At 40.3% G+C, this 27,786-nt stretch overlaps 1 protein-coding gene across 2 annotated transcripts in view; it reads left to right on the forward strand.

The window, feature by feature from the left end:
- The first annotated feature begins 5,053 nt into the window (after positions 1-5,053).
- SLC17A8 (solute carrier family 17 member 8) overlaps positions 5,054-27,786 on the forward strand; it is a 40,852-nt gene continuing 18,119 nt past the window's right edge. For both annotated transcript variants that reach the window (XM_068970287.1, XM_068970288.1), the window contains exons 1-5: positions 5,054-5,414; positions 11,725-11,977; positions 19,052-19,170; positions 20,991-21,105; positions 22,530-22,617. In XM_068970287.1, the coding sequence (XP_068826388.1) occupies positions 5,314-5,414; positions 11,725-11,977; positions 19,052-19,170; positions 20,991-21,105; positions 22,530-22,617 (676 nt within the window). In that variant the 5' untranslated portion in view covers positions 5,054-5,313. The remainder of the gene's footprint in view (positions 5,415-11,724; positions 11,978-19,051; positions 19,171-20,990; positions 21,106-22,529; positions 22,618-27,786) is intronic.

Here is a 27,786-nt window from a genome sequence, read left to right on the forward strand (position 1 = left end):
CTCCCAGCATCAGGGTCTTTTCCAATGAGTGAGCTCTTTGCATGAGGTGGCCAGAGTATTGGAGTTTCAGCTTCAACATCAGTCCTTCCAATGAACACCCAGGACTGATCTCCTTTAGGATGGACTGGTTGGATCTCCTTGCAGTCCAAGGGACTCTCAAGAGTCTTCTCCAACACCACACTTCAAAAGCATCAATTATTCAGCGCTCGGCTTTTTCCACAGTCCAACTCACATCCATACATGACCACTGGAAAAACCATAGCTTTGACAAGATGGACCTTTGTTGGCAAAGTAATGTCTCTGCTTTTGAATATGTTGTCTAGGTTGGCCATAACTTTCCTTCCAAGGAGTAAGCGTCTTTTAATTTCATGGCTGCAGTCACCATCTGCAGTGACTTGGAGCCCCCCAAAATAAAGTCTGACACTGTTTCCCCATCTATTTCCCATGAAGTGATGGGACCAGATGCCATGATCTTCATTTTCTGAATGTTGAGCTTTAAGCCAACTTTTTCACTCTCCTCTTTCACTTTCATCAAGAGGCTTTTTAGTTCCTCCTCACTTTTTGCCATAAGGGTGGTGTCATCTGCATATCTGAGGTTATTGATATTTCTCCCAGCAATCTTGATTCCAGCTTGTGCTTCTTCCAGCCCAGCATTTTTCATGATGTACTCTGCATATAAGTTAAATAAGCAGGGTGACAATATACAACCTTGACATACTCCTTTTCCTATTTGGAACCAGTCTGTTGTTCCATGTCCAGTTCTAAATGTTGCTTCCTGAGTTGCATACAGGTTTCTCAAGAAGCAGGTCAGGTGGTCTGGTATTCCCATCTCTCTCAGAATTTTCCACAGTTTTTTTGTGATCCACACAGTCAAAGGCTTTAACATAGTCAATAAAGCAGAAATAGATGTTTTTCTGGAACTCTTTTGCTTTTTCCATGATCCAGCAAATGTTGGCAATTTGATCTCTGGTTTCTCTACCTTTTCTAAAACCAGCTTGAACATCAGGAAGTTCACGGTTCACGTATTGCTGAAGCCTGGCTTGAAGAATTATGAGCATAACTTTACTAGTGTGTGATATGAGTACAATTGTGCAGCAGTTTGAGCATTCTTTGGCATTGCCTTTCCTTGGGATTGGAATGAAAACTGACCTTTTCCAGTCCTGTGGCCACTGCTGAGTTTGTGTGAACTTAAGTTGACTTAAAATCTCTGTGCCCCAGTTTCCTCATCTGTAGATGGTACAATGAAAGTACTCATAGAGAGTCATTCTGGGGATTGAGTGAGTGAAGTCGCTCAGTCGTGTCTGACTCTTTGCGACCCTGTGGACTGTAGCCCACCAGGCTCCTGCGTCCATGGGATTCTCCAGGCAAGAGTACTGGAGTAGGTTGCCATTTCCTTCTCCAGGGGATCTTTCTGACCCAGGGATCAAACCCAGGTCTCCTGCATTGCAGGGAGATGCTTTAATCTCTGAGCCATCAGTGAATCAAACCTGGGGATTCTGGGGATTAAATGAGTTAAATGTGTAGAGTCTGGCCCCTAGAGGGTGCTCCATAAGTGTTAGTTATTATTATCACCAACCATCTAAATCACCACCAAAAATCCTTTGCAGGTTCAGACGCATTTCATGAGCAATACATTCTGCAGGAATGGTTAGTGCTCTTAATAGTCATTGACCCTTAAGAGATTCATGTGGTCTTTGCCTATCGGTGCTTCCATTATGTGCTCTAAGAGATCAGTAACTGAGGGTATCTGGGGATTGACAAAAAGGTTAAAAACTTCACCAGGCAATGACTTCTGTAGCAAGAGTGTTTATCATATTTTAGTTAGATTGTATTTGCTTTTGATGAATAAGTGAGCTTTCTGGAGACAGCAATGAAGATATATTGGTGGAGTAATTAGATATGTGATTTCCTGGAGTCTTAGCATTCTCAGCCTTGACGGGTGTGGGTGGCAAATGTGGCCTGAAAATATCTATCCTTTTAAGAGCACAAGGCTGGACAGGACTTTTTACACAAACTGATAAGCTGGTTCTAAAATTTGTATGGAATTATGAAAGACGTAGAATAGCCAAAACAATTTTAATTAAAGAACAAAGTTGGAAGGCTTTCATTTCCCGATTTCAAAACTTACTCTATAAAACTACAGTCAACAGAGTATAAATGGTTAGAAGGATAGACACAGATCAAAAGAAGAGAACTGAGTCCAGAAATAATTTTTTTTTAATGTTTATGTTTCACTGATTTTTGACAGGGGTGCTAAGGCAATTCATTAGACAAAGAATAGCCTACTAACAACTGGAGATCCACATGGGAAGAGTTGAACATAGATGTTTACCTTATGCCATATGTAAAAATGAACGGATGAATGAATGAATGGATCGTAGACTTAAATGTAAGAGCTAAACAAGCAAACTTTTAGGGAAAAAAAATAGAAAATCTTTAAGACCTCAAGTTAGGCAAAGATTTCTTTCTTAGGTGTATGAAAAAGGCACAGTCTATGAATGAATGAACAAAGAAAGTTTGCACTTTTAAGTACAGCATGAAGAAAATGAAAAGACAAGCACTAGACTGGGAGAAAACATTTGCAAAGCATATTATCTGATGAAGAATTTCTATTGAGAATATGTACTCATACACCCCACTAATAAGGAAAAAATTCATTTTAAAAATGGACAAAATATTTAAATAGAAATTTTACCCAAAATGTATACACAGGACTAATGAGCACATGACAAGACAATCAATGTCATTAGTCATCAGGAAAATGCAAATTAAAACCACAATGATATGCCACTTCATACCCACTTGAAAGTCTAAAAAAGACAATCAATATTGGTGACAATGTCAGAAATGGGACCCCTCATACATGCTACCGGGAATGTAAAATAGTGCTGTCACTTTGGAAAGTAATTTGGCAGTTTCTTGAAAACATGCTTACCATGCAATCCACCAATTCCAATCCTAGGTATTTCCCAAGAGAAATGAAAAGATTTGTCCAAAGAAAGATTTGCACACAGATGTCCTTAACAATTTTATTCATAATAGCCAGAGATTAGAAGCAACTAAACATCCATCAACTGGTCAATGGATAGATACAATGTGATATGTCCATGCAATAAACTGTTTCACTGAAAACAGTGAAGGAAGAACAGACTACTGATACAAATTGTAACACGGACAAATCTGAAAATCATCATATTAAATGGAAGATGTCAGACACAAGAGACAATATACTGTGTGGTATATAGTGTGTTGATTCCATTTATAGGAAATGTCTGTTAAAGGAAAATTTATAGAGACAGAAAGATTGATGGTTGCTGGTGCAGTGTGAGGGGTGGGAGACAAGGATTAATAGTGGATATGAGGGTTCTCATTGGGATGATAGGAATGTTCTATCTGCTTTGTGCTTTATGGTGATGCTTGCACAACATGATAAATTTACTAGAAATCATTGATTGTCCACTTGAAATCAGTAAGGTATATGATGTGCAAAATATATCTCAGTAAATTCGGAGGAGGTAGTATGGGTTGGGGGGATGGAAGGATGGAGGAGGAGAAAGAAAGAGGGAGGAGAGAGCGAGCATGAGAACAGGACTGCATGAAGTCAGGATGTTCGGATCTGAAACCTAGCAACTTCTCTTTGCCTCAGTTTCCTGTCAGTGAGGTTGGGGAAAAAAATAATTAGCTTATCCACAAAGTAGTGTTGGAAAGATTGTGATAATATGTAAACCATGCTTAACACAAAGTTTGGACCATAAAGACAGCAATAAATATTAGCCATAATAATAATAATTATTATTATTGTTGGTAGTATTTAACCTGCCAAGGATCCAGCTCATTTAGATCAACTTAATTCAAATCCTGGAGAAGGATTTGTACTGAGGCTGAAGAAGGCAGGGACTGATGTTGTGGAAATGACTCTGGGGGAGTCTGAGAGTCTAAAGCACAGGGTCCCGCTGCAAGTTGGGAGACTGGACCTCTGGAGCCTCACAGATGCATGCTGTTTCTCATGGCAGCAGCATTCGTGGAGGGGTCATCCTGCCGCCATCAATGTGGGAGCAATATGTGCTGTTTCTACTCCAGTCCAACAAGGATTTTTCACTGCTTCATGCCAATTCTGTTGGCTTGGAGGACAGTGGATTTGGGCGCACAGAGGAGGGACACCTAACCTTGTGTAAGAGGGCTTCTAGAGGAAGTGATGTCTCTGTGAGACAAGAATACGTTGGCATTTCCCAGATGAAGGGTGAGGAGAGTTACCCAGGTGAGGAGAGTTACCCAGGCACAGCTTGAGTAAACCCCAGAAGTGACAGGGAGATTGCAGAATTCAGTGAAGAGCTGATAGAAAGAGCAGAGTGACAAGAAGCAGGGCTGGAGTCACACAGAGTGCCTTCTGTGCCATGATAAAGAATTTAGGTTTATTCTGAAGACAGTGAAGACCAGGGAAGAGCACTAAGCAGGTTCTGGGACCGGCTCAGTTACCTTCAGTTTGGTGGTCCCAATGGAACTCAACACACTACACCCTGAGTGAGCCTGCTCTGTTGATTAGACAAATGCCCTCCCAGAGGCATATGGCTTGGGTTTTGCGTTTAGCCTCCTCAAGTGCAAATGTTCCTCCAAGGACCACATCTGTACCGGTGTCTAACTCTCCCAAGAGAGGCATAAAAGGCCCTAATGCAGTGGCTGAGAGCCTGTCTTGGGGGCCAGACTTCAGAAAAGCAGAGGACTTGTGGGTGTTTAACACACTTCGCCCTGGGTGCTTGCTCTGGCTGAGAGCCCATTAATAAGCCCAGCGGCCAAGGGACAGGTATTGTGCCGGTTACTATGGCATCACCTTGGAAAGGATCCCTCAGTGAAAGCCACAGCTGAGCTGAGTGAGGTAGGAGGGGAATGTGGTCAGAAACAGCAGGAGGGGCTGGAGATAGGCTGCAGAGGGTTTCGCTGGTTGCAGGACACTTCGTGGGCTGGAGCCCCCTTTAGCTTCTCCAGCTGCAGCCCAAGGAGGGAGCCAGGCTGCGCTCAGCCTGAGAGTGGCTGCCTGAGACAGCACCACAGGCTGCTGCTGAGCTGGGAGCTGAGAGGGGCTGAATTCCCATTCACAGATCATCTGGCCTCTCCTGTTTTGGGGGGCGGGTGTTGTATCTCATCTGGAAAGATCTGGGCTGGGTTTCATGCCTTTTTGATTTTAAATAGTCACCTCCCTGAGAACTGACTTCCAGGTGTTCATCGAGGAAAGCAGAGCGATCCCCATGCTGGAAATGAAGCGATGAGAGTTCCTGAGACTGACTGTTGAAGGCTTGGAGGTACCCCCGTCTCACAATGCCTTTTAAAGCATTCGATACCTTCAAAGAAAAAATTCTGAAACCTGGAAAGGAGGGAGTGAAGAACGCTGTGGGAGATTCGTTGGGGATTTTACAAAGGTAAAGTCTGAATGCAAACTTTAGATTTATTTCAGAGTAGCTTCACATTGCTGCTGGTGTTTGAAAGAATTTGTCTCGTGTTTTTAAAGCTACATTTTAAAAAGAAGTGGGAGGGTCAGAATAAAGGGCTTCTGGAGCCCCTTCCAGCTCCAACAGACTACACCTGGAGGAAAAAAAGATGCATCAAAAGGATATGTTGAATTAGGAAAACACCAAGACAAGCACTCCTTTTATGCAGCAAGATTAGCACTTACTGGACACAGTAATATTGCAAGTTGTGTGTTTGGCATTGAATTAGAAAATATTTGGGGCTATAACACTTTTTGTTAATTCAATAGTAACAACAAAACCGAGAACCACTTTGCATGGTTATGCTTTGAGTTGAAATAATTTTTAAGAATTTTTCACTGCAGATGAAAATTAGGTATTTTCAAATTATATAGCTTGTAATATAAACTGTATGAAGTGGTTCTTGATTGTGTGGTTTTCAAAGAGAAGGATTATTGCACAATAATATGAAGAAAGTAACTTTGAAAATTAGTATTTAAAGCAGAAAATCTTACATGATTAAATGGGAAAGTATTAAGTGGTGTCATTGAACTGAATGTTTTTGTCCAAACAAAAAATAGATCTTTTTTTAAAGTAAAATATATTATTATTGAAAGGAGAATTTGCCATAAATGAATGAATTGATGTGATATTTAATTTGTGGTTTTTAAAATAGACATAGTAAATGCCCTCCTAGGTTTTATAAATGAATTAATAAGCAGTACTTATGTGCAAGGTAAAATGATTCTTTTAATTTCTTTGATGTAAATAAATGTGAAAATAACTTTGATAAAATTTTTATCATTATTTCTAATTATGATGAATGAAAATTTCCCTTGGCATCTGCTTTTAACTTTTCTATGTTTTCTCATAAATTTAAAAACTAGCCCACAGATTCATTCCACTTCTTGCATTTTATAATACACAGACTCCTGCCAGTGTTAATTTTTCCACTGTATCCCTTTGGTGAGCTTAGCAAGAGAACTGGGTTGGACACCTTATTATTCTGGTAATTAAAAACAAAAAGTTTCAGTCAGAACTACACTGAATTATCATGTATAAATGAAAACCTACCTCAGTGACAGCAGGATAAACTAGCTAAACACAGGAAATGATTATAATAACCTTTTCTTTTAAGAGTGTTTTATTCTTCTGCCGACCACTCCCAGGTAACATCTTTTTACGGCAGAGTTTCATTTGATTAAAAATACAAAAGGAAGCATAGTGGCTTAATTGGCGTATTCAAGTGATGACAACTATTTCAGTTCAGTTCAGTTCAGTCGCTCAGTCGTGTCCGACTCTTTGCAACCCCATGAATTGCAGCATGCCAGGCCTCCCTGTCCATCACCAACTCCTGGAGTTCTCTCAAACTCACGTCCATCGAGTCGGTGATGCCATCCAGCCATATCATCCTCTGTCATCCCCTTCTCCTCCTGCCCCCAATCCCTCCCAGCATCAGAGTCTTCCAATGAGTCAACTCTTCTTATGAGGTGGCCAACGTACTGGAGTTTCAGCTTTAGCATCATTCCTTCCAAAGAACACCCAGGACTGATCTCCTTTAGAATGGACTGGTTGGATCTCCTTGCAGTCCAAGGGACTCTCAAGAGTCATCTCCAACAATTATTTAGCTTTAGATAAATACTTAGGAGTGTTCTTTTTCAACTTTAGCTGCTTTTTAAAATTTAATCACTTTTCTCAGGCCTAAGTGCTGATTTTACTATGTTTGATTGAATGATCCACTTGAATATTCTTTTGTTTACCAGATTGGTTTGCTTTAGGGATATAACAAAATCAGTAATTTCCAAGTTGTGTGACTTCAACCCCAAATTAAGCTATGTGTCTATTACTCTGAAGAGTTTTCTGAGAATTGGCTCACTGAACATTAAAAAAAAAAAAAAAAAACCCTGCTATCATCGTTCTAGATAGCACACTAAATACATGCTAGATATTATCATTGTTGTTGTAATTATAGAATGATTGGTTTTAGAATAAAGCCAAATTCATACCTCGTCTTTCAGTGATCCCTAGAGAGAAATTGTTGGCACAAGTAGGCATTAACTGACTGGCAGTCTGAACTGATTCTCAACTCTAGTGGTCTTTGAGCAGAGCTCCAGAATTAGGGTTCCTCCAGCAAAAACAGCTCTGCTGTTTTAACACTTGGTGTTAACCTCAAATCTATAAGATAGTTTTATGTATGTATATATGTATATCTATGTATGTATATATATATATATATATATATATAATGCTTTGCCCAGAACCTGGTATGTAGTGGGTGTTTCCTCCCCTCATTGATTTTTACATAAAACCAGTCGACAGGATCCAGTGTAAGAAAAAAGTCATAAAGAAATGTTTTCTGTTTTGTAAGGGGCAGGAACATTGGGAAGTTAAGAATCCCGACTTTCTAACTTAGCAATCACTATAAGTCATAGATGTCTAATAATGTTTACTACTGAGATCATCATCTAAATGGAATTTTCCATATGCTTCTGAACTATGGGGTCTTCCTCATGGTCAAGGGAGAGGTAAATGCATAGAGAAGTACCTGAAGTCCACACATGGGGCTGATTACAGCCAGACACTCTTAGTCTTCCTGGAGAGCAGTCATTGATAAGAAGCAGCTGAGCAATTCACCAGCTAAAGGTACATTAATATTTTTGAAATGCAGGAAGAAAGATGATGCATTCACTTATCATCCACTGTTGGAACAGATAGAAGGCATTCCATTTGGAGATTAACGTCCAGAAACTGATATACAGTCTTTTTCAGCTTAAATGATGAATGTTATCTAACTGCTTGTGTGTAGTAAATGATAGTAATGACACTATGTTCCAGGTACCATTAATTCTATTAACAACTCTATGAGGGAGGGCCAATTATAATCACAGTTTTACGTATGAAAAAACGGAGGCACAGAGAGGTTAAGTAATTTGCCCAATGTGACACAGCTTGTAAGTGGCGGAGCTGGGTTTCAGACCAGACATTTTGTGCCCATCTTTCTTAATCATTACACTGTGCTACCACACAAATCAACTGTCTGGTGGTAGAAACTCATTTAATCTTAACCACAGCTCTATGGCAACCCACTCCAGTACTCTTGCCTGGAAAATTCCGTGGACTGGGGAGCCTGGTAGGCTACAGTCCATGGGGTTGCAAAGAGTCCGAGACGACTGAGCGACTTCACTTTCACTTTCACAGCTCTATAAGATAAGTATTATATTCATTCATGCCAGAAATTCATGGATACCACTGGGGCTGCACATTATAAAGAGTCTTATGATCTGAATAACTCTTAGATATCAACATAAATGGCAGTAAATGGCATTTATGCTCATCCTAGCAGAGTGGACTCATTAAGTGGTTATGAGGATTAATATAATAAAAATAGTGGCACATGTGTCAAGTTCTGTTCTAAATGATCTATGCTGCTGTTGTTTAGTTGCTAAGTTGTGTCTAACTCTTTGTGACCCCACAGACTGCAGCATACTAGGCTCCCCTGTCCATGGGATACTCCAGGCAAGAATACTGGAATAAGTTGCCATGCCCTCCTCCAGGGGATCTTCCCGACCCATGAATCGAACCCATGTCTCTTACATCTCTTGCATTGGCAGGTGGATTCTTTTACCACTAGTGCCACTTGGGAAGAAAGCTCAGACTAGGCCAAAGTCACACAGCTAAGTAAATGGAAGAGTAAAAATTCAAACTAAGGAATGCTGATGCATAGATTGGATGGAGATTGGAGAAGAGATGCATCCAGGATGTCACCCAAGTTTTTTTTCTGAGCAGCCAAAGGAACAAAACTGTCATTACTTGAAATGTGAAAAGCTTCAGGAATTAACTTTTTTTTTAGAGGAACTCAGTTTGGATATGTTAGGTATAAGATGCTGATCATGTGTCTACAAAGATGTCAAATAAATCTAGATATGAAAATTGAAATCTGTTAGCATATGCATGGTGTCTAAAGCCCAGTGATGAGTGAGGTCACCTAGAAAGTACAGACAGAAAACAAAAGAAATCTATAAACTGAGCTCTGGGCATCCCAGTGTTTACAGGTTGAGGAAGTAACAACTCAGCTTAAGAGACAAAACAGAAGGAGTATTCAGGGGATTAGAAGGACCACGAAGTGAGTGTGGTATCCATGAAGGAATCAAAGTCATCAAGGAAGAAAGAATAATCAGTAGTGTCAAGTGCTGCTGACAGGTCAACTAGATGAGGACTGGAAAGAGCCTTTGGGTTGAACCATGTGGACTCATGATTGACTCATTGGAAAAGACCCTGATGCTGGGAAAGATTGAAGGCAGGAGGAGAAGCGGATGACAGAGGATGAGATGGTTGGATGGTATCACTGACTCAATGGACATGAGTTTGAGCAAGCTCCAGGAGTTGGTGATGGATAGGGAAGCCTGGCATGCTGCAGTCCATGGGGTTACAAAGAGCTGGACACGACTGAGCAACTGAACTGAACTGAACCATGTGGAGGGCATTGACAGCCCAAGAAGAGCAATTTTGGTGGACAGGTTGGGAGATATACCTGTTTGGAGTATGTCCAAGAGGGAATGGGACAAAGGGAAGTGAGACAGTGACTTCTGAGTTTTTTATAAAAGGAAGGTGAGAAATAGGCAGGTAGCTGAAAGAGAAAGTGTTTTTATTTTAAATGTTGATGTGGGACAAATAAAGGGCATATTTGTAGACAGTAGGAATGTTCTAGTAGAGAGGAGAAATAATTGATGAAATATGTGGATAGGGATTTCCTTGAATACATGAGAGGCAATGAGATCTAGTGCCCAGGGAAAGAGGTTGGCCTTAGCTAGAAGCTTGGAAGACAATCATAGAAGAAAATGTAGAATACATCAGCCTACACGCAGTTAGGTTACAAAAGTGCATTGGGAGGTTGATAATATTCTCTTCTGATTACTTCCATATTCTTGCATATTTATTAAGCTACCATTCTGACCTCACAAATTAAGATTGAAAGTTCCTTTCCTGTTTTATCACTGTACTTCACCTTGATTTCAAGAAAACCTACATCATCCAGCAATTACAACTGTGTATGTGTCTTTCTTCCTCTAAGAGCTGAAGGAGATCAGAAACCATATCACTTTCTTTATTCTTCCATTACACTCAGTATAGTGCCTGACACACAGTAGGTGCTCAGTAAATATTTGATGAGCTGAATTAAATCCAGTACATTTGCTCTCTCTCAGTTCAGTTCAGTTGCTCAGTCATGTCTGACTCTTTGCAACCCCGTGGACTGCAGCACGTCAGGCTTCCCTGTCCATGCTCTCTCCACATGTGCTTTAGCCTCATTTGCTTGAGTCCTAAGAAGCTACTAAGATGATCTCTGCTATGAATTGGTGGGCAAATTATCTGTGCTTCTATGTAGTCTGTTAGACATTGTATTAGTTATTAGTGAATATGATACTCTTGAAAACACAGAAGCTTTGCTTATTTTTACAAAGACTTGGACCTTAATCGGGCATCTTCAGAAGGGTTATGATACATGTGATGATGCAAACAGCTCCTTTTATTATTGACAGATAGTGTTCAGTTTGCCCAATTACTTTTTTTTTTTAAGAAGAGAATAAATTCACTGCAATGGACTACCATAATCTGAATTTATGGGACTCAATGAGAAATCATGCCCTCTGTTTAAACAGTGCCAGAGAATCATGTTAGAACCACTTAAGAAAGAACGGATACACAACAAACTGGTTTGTGCTGTGATAGAAAATGTACCTCCTTACCTAGTATTTTATTAAGACTTAGAAAAAGAAGAAAAAAGAATCTGAAAATAAATTGATTTTTTACTGTATATCTTTTAGCAGGCTTCAAGTGACATTAAAATTAAAGTCAAACATAATAGTTAGCTGGGTCATGTCACGCGGATGAAGTTTATAGATACTCTTTCAGCAGGATATTCAGTAAGGCATATTGTTGAGGATACAAACTCTGACCTTGAACTTGCATCCTACTTCAGAGGACTTAGTTTTTTGTCTATAAATGGACAAGATAACACTATCTATCTTGTGTAGCTGTTATGAGATTAAAATAAATTAATGTCTATAAGGGTGCAACATAATATCCAGAATATCAGTAAATTTTAACCACTTTAATTTATTTTAGTAATGATGATGACGATGTTAAAACATGCAGGATGCATCCTATTCTAGGTTTTCCATTTTCTTTCTTGGTACACTTTTTCTTCTTGCCTAGTATACTTTGTAATCCTGGTCTTTCTTCCCTGTCCATTTGCCTGCTGTAGGAAAATTGACGGGACCAATGAGGAAGAAGGTAACATTGAGCTGAATGAAGAAGGGAGGCCAGTGCAGACATCCAGGCAGAGGCCCCCACTCTGTGACTGCCACTGCTGTGGGGTCCCTAAGCGCTACATCATTGCTGTCATGAGTGGGCTGGGGTTCTGCATTTCCTTTGGGATTCGGTGCAATCTTGGAGTTGCCATTGTGGAAATGGTCAATAACAGTACTGTATATGTTGATGGAAAACCAGAAATTCAGGTCAGTGTCTGTCTATGTCTATGTCAGTGTCTTTTGGCAACAGCTGTATTAATGTTTTAAATTCTTAAAGTAAAACACATAGGGGACTACCCTGGTGGTCCAGTGGTTAAGACTCTGCACTTCCACTGCAGGAGATGAGGGTTTGATCCCTAGTTGGGGATCTAAGCTCCCCCATGCCACATAGTGCAGCTTAAATAAATAAGTAAATAAAATAAAATTTTAAAAAACACATAGGATCACAAAGAAAGCCATTTATTTTAAATACAGATAACAAACTATTTAAGAATTGAATTTGTGATATAGAAACATATGGGTTTCTTTATGAGCACATCAGATGACAAAATCTAGCAATGGGTCTAATAATTTCTGTAATTTTGGTGTTTGAAGGATGAACAATAATTTGAGATAATGGCAACAGCCATCATGGGATACGAACATGTTTATAATTTCCTCTAGTAATAAAATTACAAGTCTTGATAATATGACTGGGGTTTGTTGCCTACATTCACAATTATAGGAAATACTGCTTTATTAGTTACTAGCAATAAAGATGCTGATTTTTCCCCATCCAAGTTCATAGATCCACAGGATTCCATCCACAGACCTAGTTAAGAATCCTGGTAAAAGGATAGAATGAGGTAAGCATCAAAAGAAGGAGGCAACAGGTAAAGCAAGGTTAGGTCGTGGAGAGCCTGGCAAGTCTAAGGTGAGTCAGGCGTGGGCTTTAAGCAGAGAAATGGTGCCATCAGATCCATACTCCAGGATGATCACTGTCCAGCCAGTCGTCTCCCAATGGATCCAGTGGATCAGGACTGGAGTGAATAGAAGCAGAAGGCCCCATTCAAAGGATACATACACCCATTCAAAGGCTCTTGTAGTCATAAGCAAGCCTATAGTGATGTCACTTAAACAGTACTGTTTTCATGAATCACTGAAAAGATGAAATCTGATTTGTTTCCTAAATGATAAGCCTTGAGAAATATTGAGATTATAGGAGAATAAAATAAAAACGTATTCCCAGTGGATACCCAATATATCTGTTTCATTGTGTTGAATGCACACACTGGAGTGACTCATGTGGAAATCCATCTGTTTGCAGAGAGACTTCTAGCACTGAGTACATGACCTTTCCAAAGTACTTACTACCCCTTCTCCCCGAGCCCTGGCAACCATAAGTTCATTTTCTCAGTGTGAGTCTCTTTCTGTTTTGTAAGTAAGTTCATTTGTATCTTTTTTTTTTTCAGATTCCATATATAAGGGATGGCAAATATTTCTCCTTCTCTTTCTGGTCTGATTTACTTCACTCAGTACGACACTCTCTTGGTCCATCCCTGTTGCTGCATGTAGCATTATTTCGTTCTTCTTAATGGCTGAGTAATATTCCATCATGTATATGTACCACATTTTCTTCATCCATTTCTCTGTTGATGGACATTTAGGTGGCTTCCATGTCTCGGCTGGGGCTTCCGTGGTGGCTCAGATGGTAAAGAATCTGCCTGCAGTGCCTGGGTTAAATCCCTGGGTTGGGAAGGTCCCCTGCAGGAGGGCATGCTAACCCACTCCAGTATTCTTGCCTGGAGAATCCTCATTGACAAAGGAGCCTGGTGGCCTACAGTCCATTTGCAAAGAGTTGGACATGACTGAGTGACTAAGCATGCGCGCGCGCACACACACACACATGCCTTGGCTATTGCAGACTGCTGCCATGAACATCGGGGTGTATGTATCCTTTCAGATCATGTTTTTCTACACATATATGCCCAGGAGTAGGACTGCAGGGTCATAAGGTAGCTCTATGTTTAGTTTGTTAAGGAACCTCCATATTGTTCTCCATAATGGCTGTACCAATTTACATTCCCACCAACAGTGCAGGAGGGTTCCTTTCTTGCAGAGAGACTTCTAATAGTTCTCCAGTCCCTACCCATGTTTGGGAAAACATTTAGATCAGAGTTTCCCAAACTGGTGTCTGGACGCCACTGTTCTGTAGGCTGTGCTTTGAAGAAGGTGTCATATGAACTAGGAACCTGTACTGTGCTGTGTTCCATGAGAATCTCCAAGAGGGGGCTGTGGTGTGCATTATTTCCTGGGCTTAACTGCAGAATGCTTTCCTTCACACTGTGTCTATCAGCATTACCTGGAACAGTTTCTGCCAAATATTGGTTAGTGAAAATTTGATTTCAGTTCATTAAAAAGAAGTCTTTAGTTGGCCTGCAGATTCCCCCGCCCTTTTTCTTTTTTAACTAAGAGATTATTCTACCAGAAGAAAAGGGTACCATGGAGATTCTTCTAACCATTCTCTTTTTTATGCCACAGTTGAATCTGTTTTTAAAAGGATATCCTGGTTGTTTATTTTGGGGGAGAGGGGCAGGGAGGGGAGTAGAGGTGTAAGAGGGATGTCATACATTTTTAAAATAAAGAATGATGGACATTAATGAGGTTTCAGATGTGTATCACATGCATTCTGGCAGCCTTTTGTGAGGAAAGGCAGCTAATTAAACTTGTCTGCTAAGGCCTGGATCAAAATGAGATGCTGGTTTGCATTTGTTTGTTGCATGAAAAGATAGGCCTAGGTCAACAGAATTTGCTTTGAGGCAAATGGAAAAGGCATTTTGATAAACTTAAGGAACAATGCTGTGTGTGCTCTTTGGTTTCTATGGTTTTGCCCTCTGGAGTCTTAGAGAAACTGATTAAGATCTAAAATATGCTTCACATCATTTTCTCTGGTCTCATAAGTAAGAGTTTAGTAGCATTTCAGAAGTTCCAATTTATAGCAGGCCATTTCTCACTTATCCGAACAGAACAAAGCTGAGACATCATCTGAGCGTGTTCAACCCAATGGCAAAGATTTCACTAATTGTATCAAGAAAACCTCTCAATGGCTGGTAATTTTGTTTGGTTGGCTTTATTGGAGAAAAACTAGATATTTTGCACTGAGATATTTTTAAATCTTTATTTTAAACAGAGGGAGAAAAGTAAGTAGTATGAATAGGTGTATGTGCTCAGTTGCTCAGTCATGTCTGACTATTTGCAGCCCCATACACTGTATAGCCTGCCAAGCTCCTCTGTCCATGGAATTTTCCAGGCAAGAATATTGGAGTGGGTTCCATTTCCTACTCCAGGTATAAATAGGTAGGCCTTGCAAATAACTGGCATATATTCTGCTAGTCGTATAAATGCTAGCTTCAGTTGATGTGTGAATCATAATCATTTTTTTAGTTTAATAATTATGAGTTTTAAGACATGTGAATCACTTAGAACAGTGTCTGGCATGTGGTAAACAATACATGACTGAAGTTTGAGAAACTTGGAAATTAGTTCTCATTACCCTCAGGGAAAATCCAAACACCTTCTCATGAATCATGAGCCCTGTAGGGTTAAGAATTGGGCTTTGGAATCTGCCGGACTTGGTTTCAAACTTGACTCTGTTGTTTATTAGCTCTGGGACCTTGAGCAAGTTACCCTTCTGTCCTGGCCAGGGATTGCTGTTGCAAAGAATAGAAATGGGAGACCAGCTCAAGTTAAAAAGGAAATGACTGTAGGGCTATAGGGGATCTCAGGAAAGTGAAGGGTGGACAGCTATCTGCTGTGTATGCTTGTGCAGTCTGTGCCCCAGATGAGGGAGCCAGCCTGAGGTGGGACTGAGATCCAGGCTGTACCGCACTGTGGGGAGGATAAGGAGTCAGGAGGGGCAGAATGGAGCCGGACCTCATGGGAACTAGGAAATCCTCAGCTTACTCTCCAACTTGCTGGCCTTTCAGGGTCTTGCATCTACTTCTCTCTGAGTCGGCTCCATTCTCTCAGGTCTCTCCATGGACTGTTTTATTTTGTTTTTTCTTTTCCATGGTATCTCACTGCTCTCCAAAGCCGAAGTTCCTCAAGCCGTTGCCTTGCCGGGGAGCTGACTTACCTGGCTCTGACTCCCATGGAACTTGTTTCAAGTGTGCAGTATTGTCTAACCAGAATCTCTGGGTTCAGATTAGAGAGAAAAAGAAAGAAGAGAGAGAGACAGACAGATAGGCTGAGTCCAGCCTATACGTTGGCTCTCTCTATTCAGGTGTCCATCCACAGTCACAGGGGAGAGCCCCTTGGCACTGAGGGGAGGAGGAGAATCCTCTTAGAAGGAAATGTGAGCAGGGAGGTAGGAAATGGCATTTCTAGAAATTCTTTACTAAGTCTCATTGCTGTATTGTGAAATGGGAATAAAAGGCCTGGTTGCAGATCAAATGAGATAATCTGGTACCAATATATTAAACACCTCTATTACTTTCCTAAAGCTGCTGTAACAGATGGCCATGAACATGAGGCTTAAAAACAATGGGAACTTAGTCTCTCATAGTCTGGGAGGCCAGAAATCAACTCGACTTCGGAGGGAGCCACACTCCCTCCAAAGGCTCCAAGGGAGAATCCGTCCTTGCCTTTTCCAGCTTTGGCGGCTCCGAGCGTCCCTTGGCTTGTAGCAGCATCACTCCAGTCTCTGCCTCCATCTTCACATGGCTTTCTTTCCTCTATGTCTCATGTCTCTCCCTGCCTTTCTCTTACAAGGACACTTGTCATCACATTTAGGGCTCAGTTAGATAATCCAGAAAAACTCACCTTGAGATCCTTGACTTTATCACATCAGCAAAACCCTTTTCTCAAATAAGACAGCATCTACAGATTCTGGGGGTTTTGTGCATGTATCTTTGGGGACCATTTTTTCAGCCTAATACTGTCTATGACATAGCACCTGGCTTATTATAAGAATTCATACATAGGACCAGTATGATTCTCATGGACTCAATGATAGTGAAAGTCAGTTCTTGGCAGGGACAAGTACTTTTCTTCAGGTAACTTTGTCCAAATGGAAAGAAGCACCATTCTGTCAGAGGGAAAGACATGAGCAAGGGACTATGTGATTAACAGTTAGTTGTTGAATGAAGTGGATCCCTCTGTCTTGGATCTTTGCTTTCGTGGGGGCATTCTGTGACTCAAGGCAAGGAAGTCTAGTCTCTTCTTAGTGAGAAAGTCAAGTCTCCACAGCAATGGAAAGAATATAGATTTTTGGTAAGAGGTCTTGGTCTTGGCTTTCTTTACAACTGGTTCTATGACTTGGGGCAAGTAAATTAATCTCAATTTCCTCTTCTATAGAAAATGATGTAATTAACTCTAGGTGTTGTAAAGAGGAAATACATGGAAAGTGACTTAAAATCATGTCCTTCTTTGGCTCAGTGCTTCCATCTCTCTTTGAGTAAAAGTTAAAGTCCTTATGGTGACTTAGAAGGCCCTTCATCACTTGAATTTCTCCTGTTTTAATGCCTGTTATTCTCTTCCTCATCCATCACCCTCCAGCTCCTCTGACATCTGGCTGTTCCTCTAACACACAAGACACATCCTTATTTCAGGGTCTTTGCACTTGCTATTTCTTTGTCTAGAAAGCAATTTCTTCTGATAAGGAAAAGCATCACTTGCTCCCTTTCTTCCTTTAGGAGTTCACTCAGAAATCATTTCTTCAGTGAAAGCTTCCCTGACCACTCTATGTAAAATATCTCCCTACTTCACTCCTGCCCAACATTTTCTGTCCCCTTCTCTCTTCATATTTCTTTCTTCCTCACTGATTACCATCTAACACAGTAAGCACCTGTATATACTTCCTGCCCTCCCCACTGACATCTTTGTGAAAACAACAGTTACTGTTGTTGTTCACTGCTATATGCCCAGTATCTAGTACAATGTGTGGCACTTCGTATCATAAAATAAAAATTTGGTGAACTGATTTGAATGAATGATGGTTAGGTTCATTTTACTCTTGAGCTTCAACTTCCTAGTCTACAAAATGGGAACTACAGTGCAGAGCATAAGCCAATATTACCTGCACTGTGATCTCCTAGAAGGCAAAGGCAACACTTGAGTTTGTGTTTATACTATCACCTGACCTGGCACACAGGAAGCACACGGTGCATATTGAATAAATGAGCAAATAAGTACATGACAATTTGTGACAGGAAAACAAAATGTGATGAAAATTCATAAAAGGTACTATGTTGATAATTAAGAACTCTTACTCCATAACAGGAACATCTTGGATTTTGATACCAATGCTTTACAAAGCCCTTCATTAATTTGGCAAATATTTACTTGCATCTTCTATGTTGTAGACACTTGTTTTAGGTACAGAGGTTATAAAGTCAAAAGGACACAGCTGCCACCTTAGAGTCACCTGCCACCTCATGTGGGAAATGGACGTGTGACAGGCTAGTTTGAGAACAGGGTGGGTGCCATGACTGCAAGAACAGAGGTCTGTGGACCAAGGCCTAGGAAAAATGACCACTCCAATTCAGGGCAGCTGAGGAGCTTTCTCAGAGGAGGGAGATTTGTGAGAAATCTGAAAAGGGTGAGTTACTTTGCTGGGAAAGAAAGTGAGGAAAGGCTTCAGTGGTTTGAGAGTCGTGTAAGGGTGTTTTGTTGCCATTGTCATCATCATAACGACAACAACAGCTGCTAACATGTACTGAGTCTACACTGTGCTCCAGGCATTACACTAATGTGTTAAATGCAAAATCTCTAGGCAGAGGAATAAACTACTAGAAATATTCATGGCATTTATCCCCAGACATCCTATGGGTAAGTAGGTTTTATTATCTTCATAAAGAAAAGAGAGGCATGACTGTCATTCCCTTAGTGTCTGACTGAACTGGTACCTAAATAACCCAATAAACCTAGAATTTACCTTTTGTTTTCTTTACAAATTGTTTTATTTTCTTCTTAGCCTTCATCATTTTTTTTTAACTTGTTCATAGTCTCTCCTTTCTCTCACTAGAAGTTAGGCTCAATGACAACAAGGACTTTGCTGTGTCCCTGCTGTCATTGAGGCCCCCCCATCAATATTTGCTGAATATCCCTTCACTGTTCACCTGAAACTATCACAGCATTGTTAATCTGCTATACCCCAATACAAATTAAAAAATTAAAAAGATATTTGCAGAATTTAAAGGAGGGAAAGAAAGACTTCGTAGGGTTATTATATAGGATCATCAGAGAATGATGACAGGCAAATGTTTTCTTACAAACCAAGTGTATCTGATTTCTCATTTCCAGACAGCACAATTTAACTGGGATCCAGAGACAGTGGGCCTTATCCATGGATCTTTTTTCTGGGGTTATATTGTGACACAAATTCCAGGTGGTTTCATTTCAAATAAATTTGCTGCAAACAGGTAAGATCAATTGGTTTAACGTGAGTGCTACACAGATCATAATGTGGCTTTGTATGCTTTTATCAATTCTACACAACTGGCTCTCAATTTAGGGGTGCAGAATGATAGATAGAAGTCATTCCTAAAGATATGCTTCACAGATATTGATCTTACATGATCCTGTTCTTAAGAATCTCTTTTTGTTTACTTTTTTGTTTACTCTAATCTATCTTGCAATTCTTTAACTGATTATGTAGTTTAAAAAAAAAATCAACTGTATCTGAGTCTGGAGCAACAGTTTCTGGACCCTAAGTAACTCATTTGGTAACCTCTACTGAGTTCCTCTTTTTCCCTGGACCTCCATTTCCTCATCTGTGAAATGAAACATGGATTAGATTGTGTCTGAGTTCCCTTTGACCAATGACATTCTGTGATGCTGTTTACTATGTTGATATTATCCTGTACTATACTGGTTTTGTCATGTGAGTAGGAGGGGCTTGTCTCTAGACTGTAAGATGTCTTTCATACCCTTGCGATTCTATAGGAGGTGTTTGAGCAAATAAAAGTAGGTCCAAGAAAAAATGAGCTGCCTCAAGGAGCAGTAGTTCTCTGTCACTAAAAGTATTCAAGCAAAAGATGATGGCCACTTGGGAGATGTGTAATATGTATATGTACTAGAAAAGGAGTGTACTAGGAGAGTACTAATTATTTCCAGGTCATTTCTGATTGTAATTGACTTAACATATATGGATTTTGTGAAGTGTATATTTTATGAAGCAGTATTTTTCAAACTCTAAAACAGAACTCATTAGATGGTAATAAAATCAATAGTGATTTACCAATATCTACTTTTCTAAAAAGAGAGAGAAATAAAGGGAAAGATAATCACATAGAATAGAAAATATCTTAGCTCATTGCACATTTTAGAATCGTAGTTTGGAAATTGTTTTGGTTACATCTGTGTGTTATAAGTGTGTGTTGGGTTGCAATATAAATTTTATTTTGTTATATGGATCAAGAAAAAAAAGTCTGAAAGCCATATCCATATGTAAAGTCATTTCTATGAGCATGACTCATATTTCACTTATGTTCTTATCTAATTTGTGTCCTTTATTTATTGTCACTTGCCTGTGGTATTCTTCTTACAAAGTGATAAAATCCTGGTTCCTATGGTCTTTGAAGTCACTATTCACACTTCTGCCCTAAAAAGAAAGAACACATAACAATATTTCCCAGAATATAAAAGATATGAAGCATCATTAGCATGTGTGAGAAAGAAATAAAATGATGCCTGCTCTCTTTTCCTGGGACACTCCTGTCCAGGCAAAGAGGAGACACACAGTACTTGGCAGAAAGCTGTGGGGCTGAGACAGGTACCCAGCCTGTCCTGTGCTTGGCTGGTCCCAGGACACAGCATGCTTCTCAGATAGTTGGTATCCCCATCTGCTAACATGAGGATGGAACTGGGAAGCAGGAGATACAACCCAAATGTGCAGAAGTCATGAGGTAGCAGTCAGAATGGATCATTCGGGTAGAATCTAGAAGAATGGTGGGTCTCCAGTAAGTTTACTTCATGCAGGTCAATCTCCAGCTTCTGGATCTTATCTAGGCAGAACACCCCTGTGCTGCCCCCAACCTTCCTATTATTGGCCCAAGGACTGGGGCTTGCGAATCAAAGCAGCCTGACAGCCTAGCATGGCACACCCCAGACCCTAACACATCTGCTTCTCTATTGGTTTATGTGGTGATCTTCCATGAACTGGTAGGTTTGTTCCTGATGTTGACTACTGTGCCACGTCCATGGTGGGCCTGCCCAGTAACACAGTGTTTTGGTCCCTCAGGGTCTTTGGGGCTGCCATCTTCTTAACATCGACCTTGAACATGTTGATTCCATCTGCAGCCAGAGCACATTACGGCTGCGTTATGTGTGTTAGGATTTTGCAAGGTTTAGTGGAGGTAAGAGACTCTTTTCTTAACAAATTTTGATATTATTGGAGACAGCATGATCCTTTAGAAATTTTAATTTTTGAAGAAAACCTCCTTTATCAGTTTTCCTATCTCCCACCTTATCTGGCTATCTCAACTTTCTGGTTATGATTATAATTATGAATACTTTAATTAAAATTCCATGTGTGATTCCAAATTTATACACAATGAAGGATCATTGCACAGAGTGCAGAATTTCAGATGAGCCAGGAGTGATCTTAGAGGTAATTTAATCCAACCACTTCTGCTTAATAAATTTTGAAACTGAAGCCCAAAGCCGTCAGTTCACATAACGAAGGCTCTTTCCACTAAAACAATTTAAATGGATTTATTAATAAATCTGTAAATTTCCAGGGGTGTAGTCTTACACAGAGATTTAGCTTGATGAAGTGGGTAGCGTAATATACAACCAGAAGGTAAATATTTTGTACTCTCATGGCCATACTGTGGTCTGTTGCAACTTCTCAACTCTGCCATTGTTTACAAAAGCAGCCAGAGATATAAAAATGTGTAGGCATGGCTACTTTCCAGTGAAACTTTTTGGACACTGATATTTTTTATTTCATATGATTTTTACATGCCAGGAAATGCACTTCTTTAAAAATAATTTTTTCTGGTGACTTAAAAATTTAAAAACCATTCTTTGCTTGAGGGCTGGACAAAAACAGATGGTGGGCCGTATCAGGCCATAATTTGCTACCACCTGATGTAGAGAAATGTTTCCCAAACTCAGTCATTCGCCTCTAACCGTTGTCACATTTGTCATATTCACACTATGATTCATGCTGTTACTTGCCTATAGTTTTTCCCTGGTCAATTTACTTAAAAACAAAACAAAATAAAAGAACCTCATCATAAGCAACAATATTTTTGATATCATGGGTTTAATGTGCTAGTTATATTTTTCTAAAGCATATTAGAATACATAAGTAACAATGATAATAAAAAATGTAGGTTGTTTTAGTACTTTAAATCCAATTCTTATCCCACTGGAGGGACATATACCACACTTTGGAAAATACTAACACAGTAGAAAGAACATGATATTAGCAGCCCTGAAGACTAGAATCTAGTCACTTAATGGCTGTCAGCTTCAGGTTCCATATCTTTAAATGAGAGGATAGATCAGCTGATGGTGGAAATCCATTTCCACACTGATATTAAATAATAAGAAGAAATATGAAGACCCCCTTCCCTATTCCCCACCTTGCTTACCTTTGAACTAGTATTTGAATTTTAGCATCTCTGCTGTGAGTCAAAATAGCTGACACATGTTATTTAGTTTCTGTCAGTTGGGCTTTTATACTGTAGTGTCAAAGAGGCAAAGTCCAAGTTTTAAACACAAAAAGAAACTGGAGTCAAGTCAAATCATCCATTTTCAACTGTTTTGCCAGGGTGTGACATACCCAGCGTGTCACGGGATGTGGAGTAAGTGGGCACCACCTTTGGAGAGAAGCAGACTGGCTACAACCTCCTTTTGTGGTGAGTGTATTGGAATAACAGCAACTTTCATATAGGAATGCTTTTGGCTTTAGATGAAGACCTTGCTAAATAGAATTAATTTTTTCACATAACAGAAGTCCAAAGGTGAATGGTTGGTGGCTAGTGTTGATTCTGCCTGTAATTGGCCTGTAATCTATCCAGGGCCTGTGCATGTTCTGACTTTCTACTCCTCTATCCTTAGAGTGATAACTTTTTGCATTCATGCACATTCCTCATGTTCACAAAATGGCTACCACAATTCCAGGCATTAAGTCCATACTAAAGGCAGAAAGAAGAGGGGATGAGTGTCCTAACCACCTCTATTCTTTTCATCAGGAAAGAAAAAGCTTTCCCAATCCCCCTAGCAGGCTTCCAGTTTTATTTGCTTGGTCCTAACTGTGTCATAGGCTTTACTAACTGCAGAGAAAGCTGGGAAAGCCAGTGCCTAGCTTTTCTAACATCTTTAATAGAGAAAAGTAAGAAAATAGTCATTGGAAGTTGTTGTAGGATTAGCCAACAAATATTTCCCAAAGTTGAAAGTAGAAGATATAGAATAGTCAAGGCCCAATCCTCTTCCTTTTACAAATGGAGAAATTAAAACTAAAATTTTAAGTCTCATTTCCTTGAACTAAAATAGAAGTCCAGTGACTTGCTCAAGATCACATAGCTACCAAAGAATGGAGCAGGAGCTAGAACATTGGATTCTTGATTCAAAGCTTTCCTCACACTACTTTGTACACACTGTCATCAGTTCAGTTCAGTCGCTCAGTCATGTCCGACTCTGCAATCCCATAGACTGCAGCATACCAGGCCTCCCTGTCCGTGTCCTCCCATCACCAACATCCGGAGCCTACTCAAACTCACGTCCATCACATCGATGATGCCATCCAACCATCTCATCCTCTGTCATCTCCTTTTCCTCCCACCTTCAATCTTTCCCAGCATCAGGGTCTTTTCAAATGAGTCAGCTCTTCCCATCAGGTGGCCAAAGTATGGGAGTTTCAGCTTCAACATCAGTCCTTCCAATGAATATTCAGGACTGATTGCCTTTAGGATGGACTGGTTGGATCTCCTTGCAGTCCAAGGGACTCTCAAGAGTCTCCTCCAACACCACAGTTCAAAAGCATCAATATTTTTGTGCTCAGCTTTTCTTATAGTCCAACCTTCACATCCATACATGACCACTGGAAAAGCCATAGCTTTGACTAGACAGACCTTTGCTGGTAAAGTAACGTCTCTGCCTTTTAATATGCTGTCTAGGTTGGTCATAGCTTTTCTTCCAAGGAACGAGTGTCTTTTAATTTCATGGCTGCAGTCACCATCTGCAGTGATTTGTCATAGAGACCATTTAATCAACTTTTGCTATTATCTTCCAGAAAAAAAAATGAAAAGGACATGATCCATTTTACCCAAAAGCAAATTAATAGTCCTTAAGTACTGATGTGACTTTAACTCCTGGAGCTCCAAATTTCACCTTGCTAAGGTTGCCTCATTTGAAGCCATGCTGAGACTGGCCCCTCTGTGAGTCTCTGAGAGTAATCAGTGTTCAGAAGACTCTGCTAGGTACCCATCAATATTTGAACAAGAACAGCATGTGCTGCCACCAATATTTGCAAATTTTTTTTAATGGGGGAAGAGGCCCAGGAAGACAAAAGCGACTTAGGCCACAAAAGTTAACAATGGGCTCACACAGAATTCGGATCAGAATTGAGGTCTGCTTAGTTTTTCAAGCTAGCATATCTTTCCTAACACAAGCTAACCTGTACATTTTAGCTAAGGAGGAAGCTTTACTTCTCTGAATATATTTATTTATTTTTCCCTCTCCTTCTTTGGGACTTCCCTGATAGCTCAGATATTAAAGAATCTGCTTGCAATGCAGGGACCTGGGTTTGATTCCTGGGTTGGAAAAACCCCCTGGAGAAGGAAATGGCAACCCACTCTAGTATTCTTGCCTGGAGAATTCCATGGACAGAGGAGCATGGTGGGCTACAGTTCATGGGGTCACAAAGAGTTGAACACAATTGGGTGACTAACACTTTGACTTTCTCTTCTTTACTTGCACAAGTAGTAATAGTGCTAGCAGCAGCAGTAGTAGTAGCAGCAATAGTAGTAATAAAGGATCCCAGGGAGTTTGGTGTGAAACATTCACCCATGTGCCTATTTTGTGTCTCATTTGGAAATGCATGCACAGCTGAGATGCCTTTACATCTTTAATCTTCCCTATCCTTGGGAACCATTTTTGTCCCTTGCTTGTAGTTCAAGATCAACTCCACCTCCCCTACTGATCTTATACCAACTCTAGAAGAATGTAAGATTCTGCCCCAGCTGACCTTGACCTGTTTTCTTCAGATGATTTACTAAGGCCTTTTATTTTGATTTGCCAGCAAACAAGAACAACTGGCAGCCACTCCCCATTCTTAGTGTTTTTATAGCCCTAAAATGGCTAATTTAAGAAATGATTTGATGCTCAAGGAAAATTACCTGATCAAGGTCATAGGCTTTATTGCATTTCCCAGCTAAGGTGTGGCCTTGGTTTCAAAGAAGAGCACGGCAAAAATGTCATTAGAAGTAAACCCATGCTTGGGGATAAATGATTCTTACACTTAAAAAATATTGCAGTTGGAAGAGTCTTTAGAAAACATCTAGTCACACTCATTGCTTCATTTTTTTAATTAACGTTATTTTTTTAAGAAATAAAACTGACTTTATTCAAAGACATAGCTTTTTGGTTTTGTTTTCCCCTAGTTTTATTGAGATGGAAGAGACATATAGCACTGTTTACATTTCAGGTGTTCAATGTAATGATTTGACTTACATACATCATGAAATATCTGTCACAATAGGTTTAGTGAATGTCATCATCTCACACAGATACAACATCAAAGAAATAGGCAAAAAATCTTTTTTCCTTGTGATGACAACTCTTAGGATTTACTGTCTTACCAACTTTCATTTATAACATATATCAGTTTAGTTATCTTTATTATGTTGTATGATACACCCCTAGTACTTACTTATACCTGGCAATTTGTACTTTTTGATTGCCTTCATATGATTTCCCCTCTACCAACTCCTGCCTCTGATAGCCGCAAATCTTAATTCTTTTTCTAACTCCATTGTTTTATAGTAGAGGAGACTGATTCTCAGGGAGGGGGAAAAAAGATACAAATTTTCATGGAAAGTGAGGACAGAACTGGGGACTTTGTCATCCCCAGTTCAGCTACTCCTCTCTGTCTATGCCATTCAATAAGCACCCTCCTCTTCCTCTGTGTTGACCACACAGAGGGATCAAGGTACAGTTAGGGCAATATGGGTGGAGAGCCCTATTGGGGTATGCTCAGGACCTATGGGTGTGATAGGAGATTACATTCAGCCACAATTGGAAGGATGAGGAAGAGTTGTCTAAAAGATAGGAAAGGACAATTTCAAACTGTAAAATTTCCTCAGTGGAAGAATGCTTCTTGCTATGAGGAATTATTGGCTATTGTTGAATGGAAGAAGCAGGACTGAATTATTAAACAGTTAAGGTTAAAGGCTTTGGATTCCTGCAGACCTAGATTCTGGTCACTCATACCCATGTGACCTCAGGAAATTTACCTCCCATCCCAAGCATTCTTGTAAAATGGGGATGACACTAGTACCCATGTTACAAGGTTGAAAAAAAAGGTTAAATAAAATCAGGGGTCCAGAGTATTCATCACAATACTAGAAATCACACAGAAAGCACTCAGTGCATCTTATATTCAATTCAGTTCAGTTGCTCAGTTGCGTCCGACTCTTTGCAACCCCATGAACTGCAGCACACTAGGCCTCCCTGTCCATCAACAAAGTCCACCCAACCCATGTCCATCAAGTTGGTGATGCCATCCAACCATCTCATCCTCTGTCATCCCCTTCTCCTCCTGCCCTCAATCTTTCCAAACAGCATCAGGGTCTTTTCCAATGAGTCAGCTCTTTGCATCAGGTGGCCAAAGTATTGGAGTTTCAGCTTCAACATCAGTCCTTCCAATGAACACCCAGGACAGATCTCCTTTAGGATGGACTGGTTGGATCTCTTTGCAGTCCATGGGACTCTCAAGAGTCTTCTCCAACACCACAGTTCAAAAGCATCAATTCTTCAGAGCTCAGCTTTATTTATAGTCCAACTCTCACATCCATACATAACCACTGGAAAAACCATAGCCTTGACTAGATGGACCTTTATTGGCAAGGTAATGTCTCTGCTTTTCAATATGCTATCTAGGTTGGTCATCACTTTCCTTCCAAGGAGTAAGCGTCTTTTAATTTCATGGCTGCAATCACCATCTGCAGTGATTTTGGAGCCCAGAAAAATAAAGTCAGCCACTGTTTCCACTATTTCCCCATCTATTTGCCATGAAGTGATGGGACCAGATGCCATGATCTTCGTTTTCTGAATGTTGAGCTTTAAGCCAACTTTTTCACTCTTCTCTTTCACTTTTATCAAGAGGCTCTTTAGTTCCTCTTCACTTTCTGCCATAAGGGTGGTATCATCTGCATATCTGAGGTTATTGATATTTCTTCCAGCAGTCTTGATTCCAGCTTGTGCTTCCTCCAGCCCAGCGTTTCTCATGATGTACTCTGCATGTAAGTTAAATAGATGGTTATCCTCTGACCCTCCCTATTTGCATCATCTAAACTGGAGCTCCCACCTCCCACTCCCAGGGTATTTGCTCCAGGAAAGGAGACCACCTTCTCCACACCCACAGAGGAATCAGATCTGTAGCTCTTCTTTATAGACGATATGTCCTGGAACCTTTGCCTTATCAGTCTGAGGAAGTTTAAGGTTAAAAAAGTTAAAAGTGCTCTATCGTTCTGTACACAATAGCAGCATTAATAGTTGATGTTTGAAAGTGAAAGTGTTAGTCCCTCAGTCATGTCTGACTCTTTGCAACCCCATGGACTGTAGCCCACCAGGCTTCTCTATCCATGGAATTCTCCAGGCAAGAATACTGGTGTGGATTGTCATTCCTTTTTCCAGGGGATCTTCCTGACCTAGGGATCGAACCCAGGCCTCCCGCATTGCAGGCTGATTCTTTACCATCTGAGTCACCAGGGAAGCCCAGTTGGTGTTTGAAAGTGAAAGTGTTAGTTCCTCAGTCATGTCTGACTCTTTGTGACCCCATGGACTGTAACTCACCAGGCTCCTCT

The sequence above is a fragment of the Capricornis sumatraensis genome, chromosome 4 (genome assembly GCF_032405125.1).
Source record: "Capricornis sumatraensis isolate serow.1 chromosome 4, serow.2, whole genome shotgun sequence".
In the NCBI taxonomy this organism is placed as follows: Eukaryota; Metazoa; Chordata; class Mammalia; order Artiodactyla; family Bovidae; genus Capricornis; species Capricornis sumatraensis.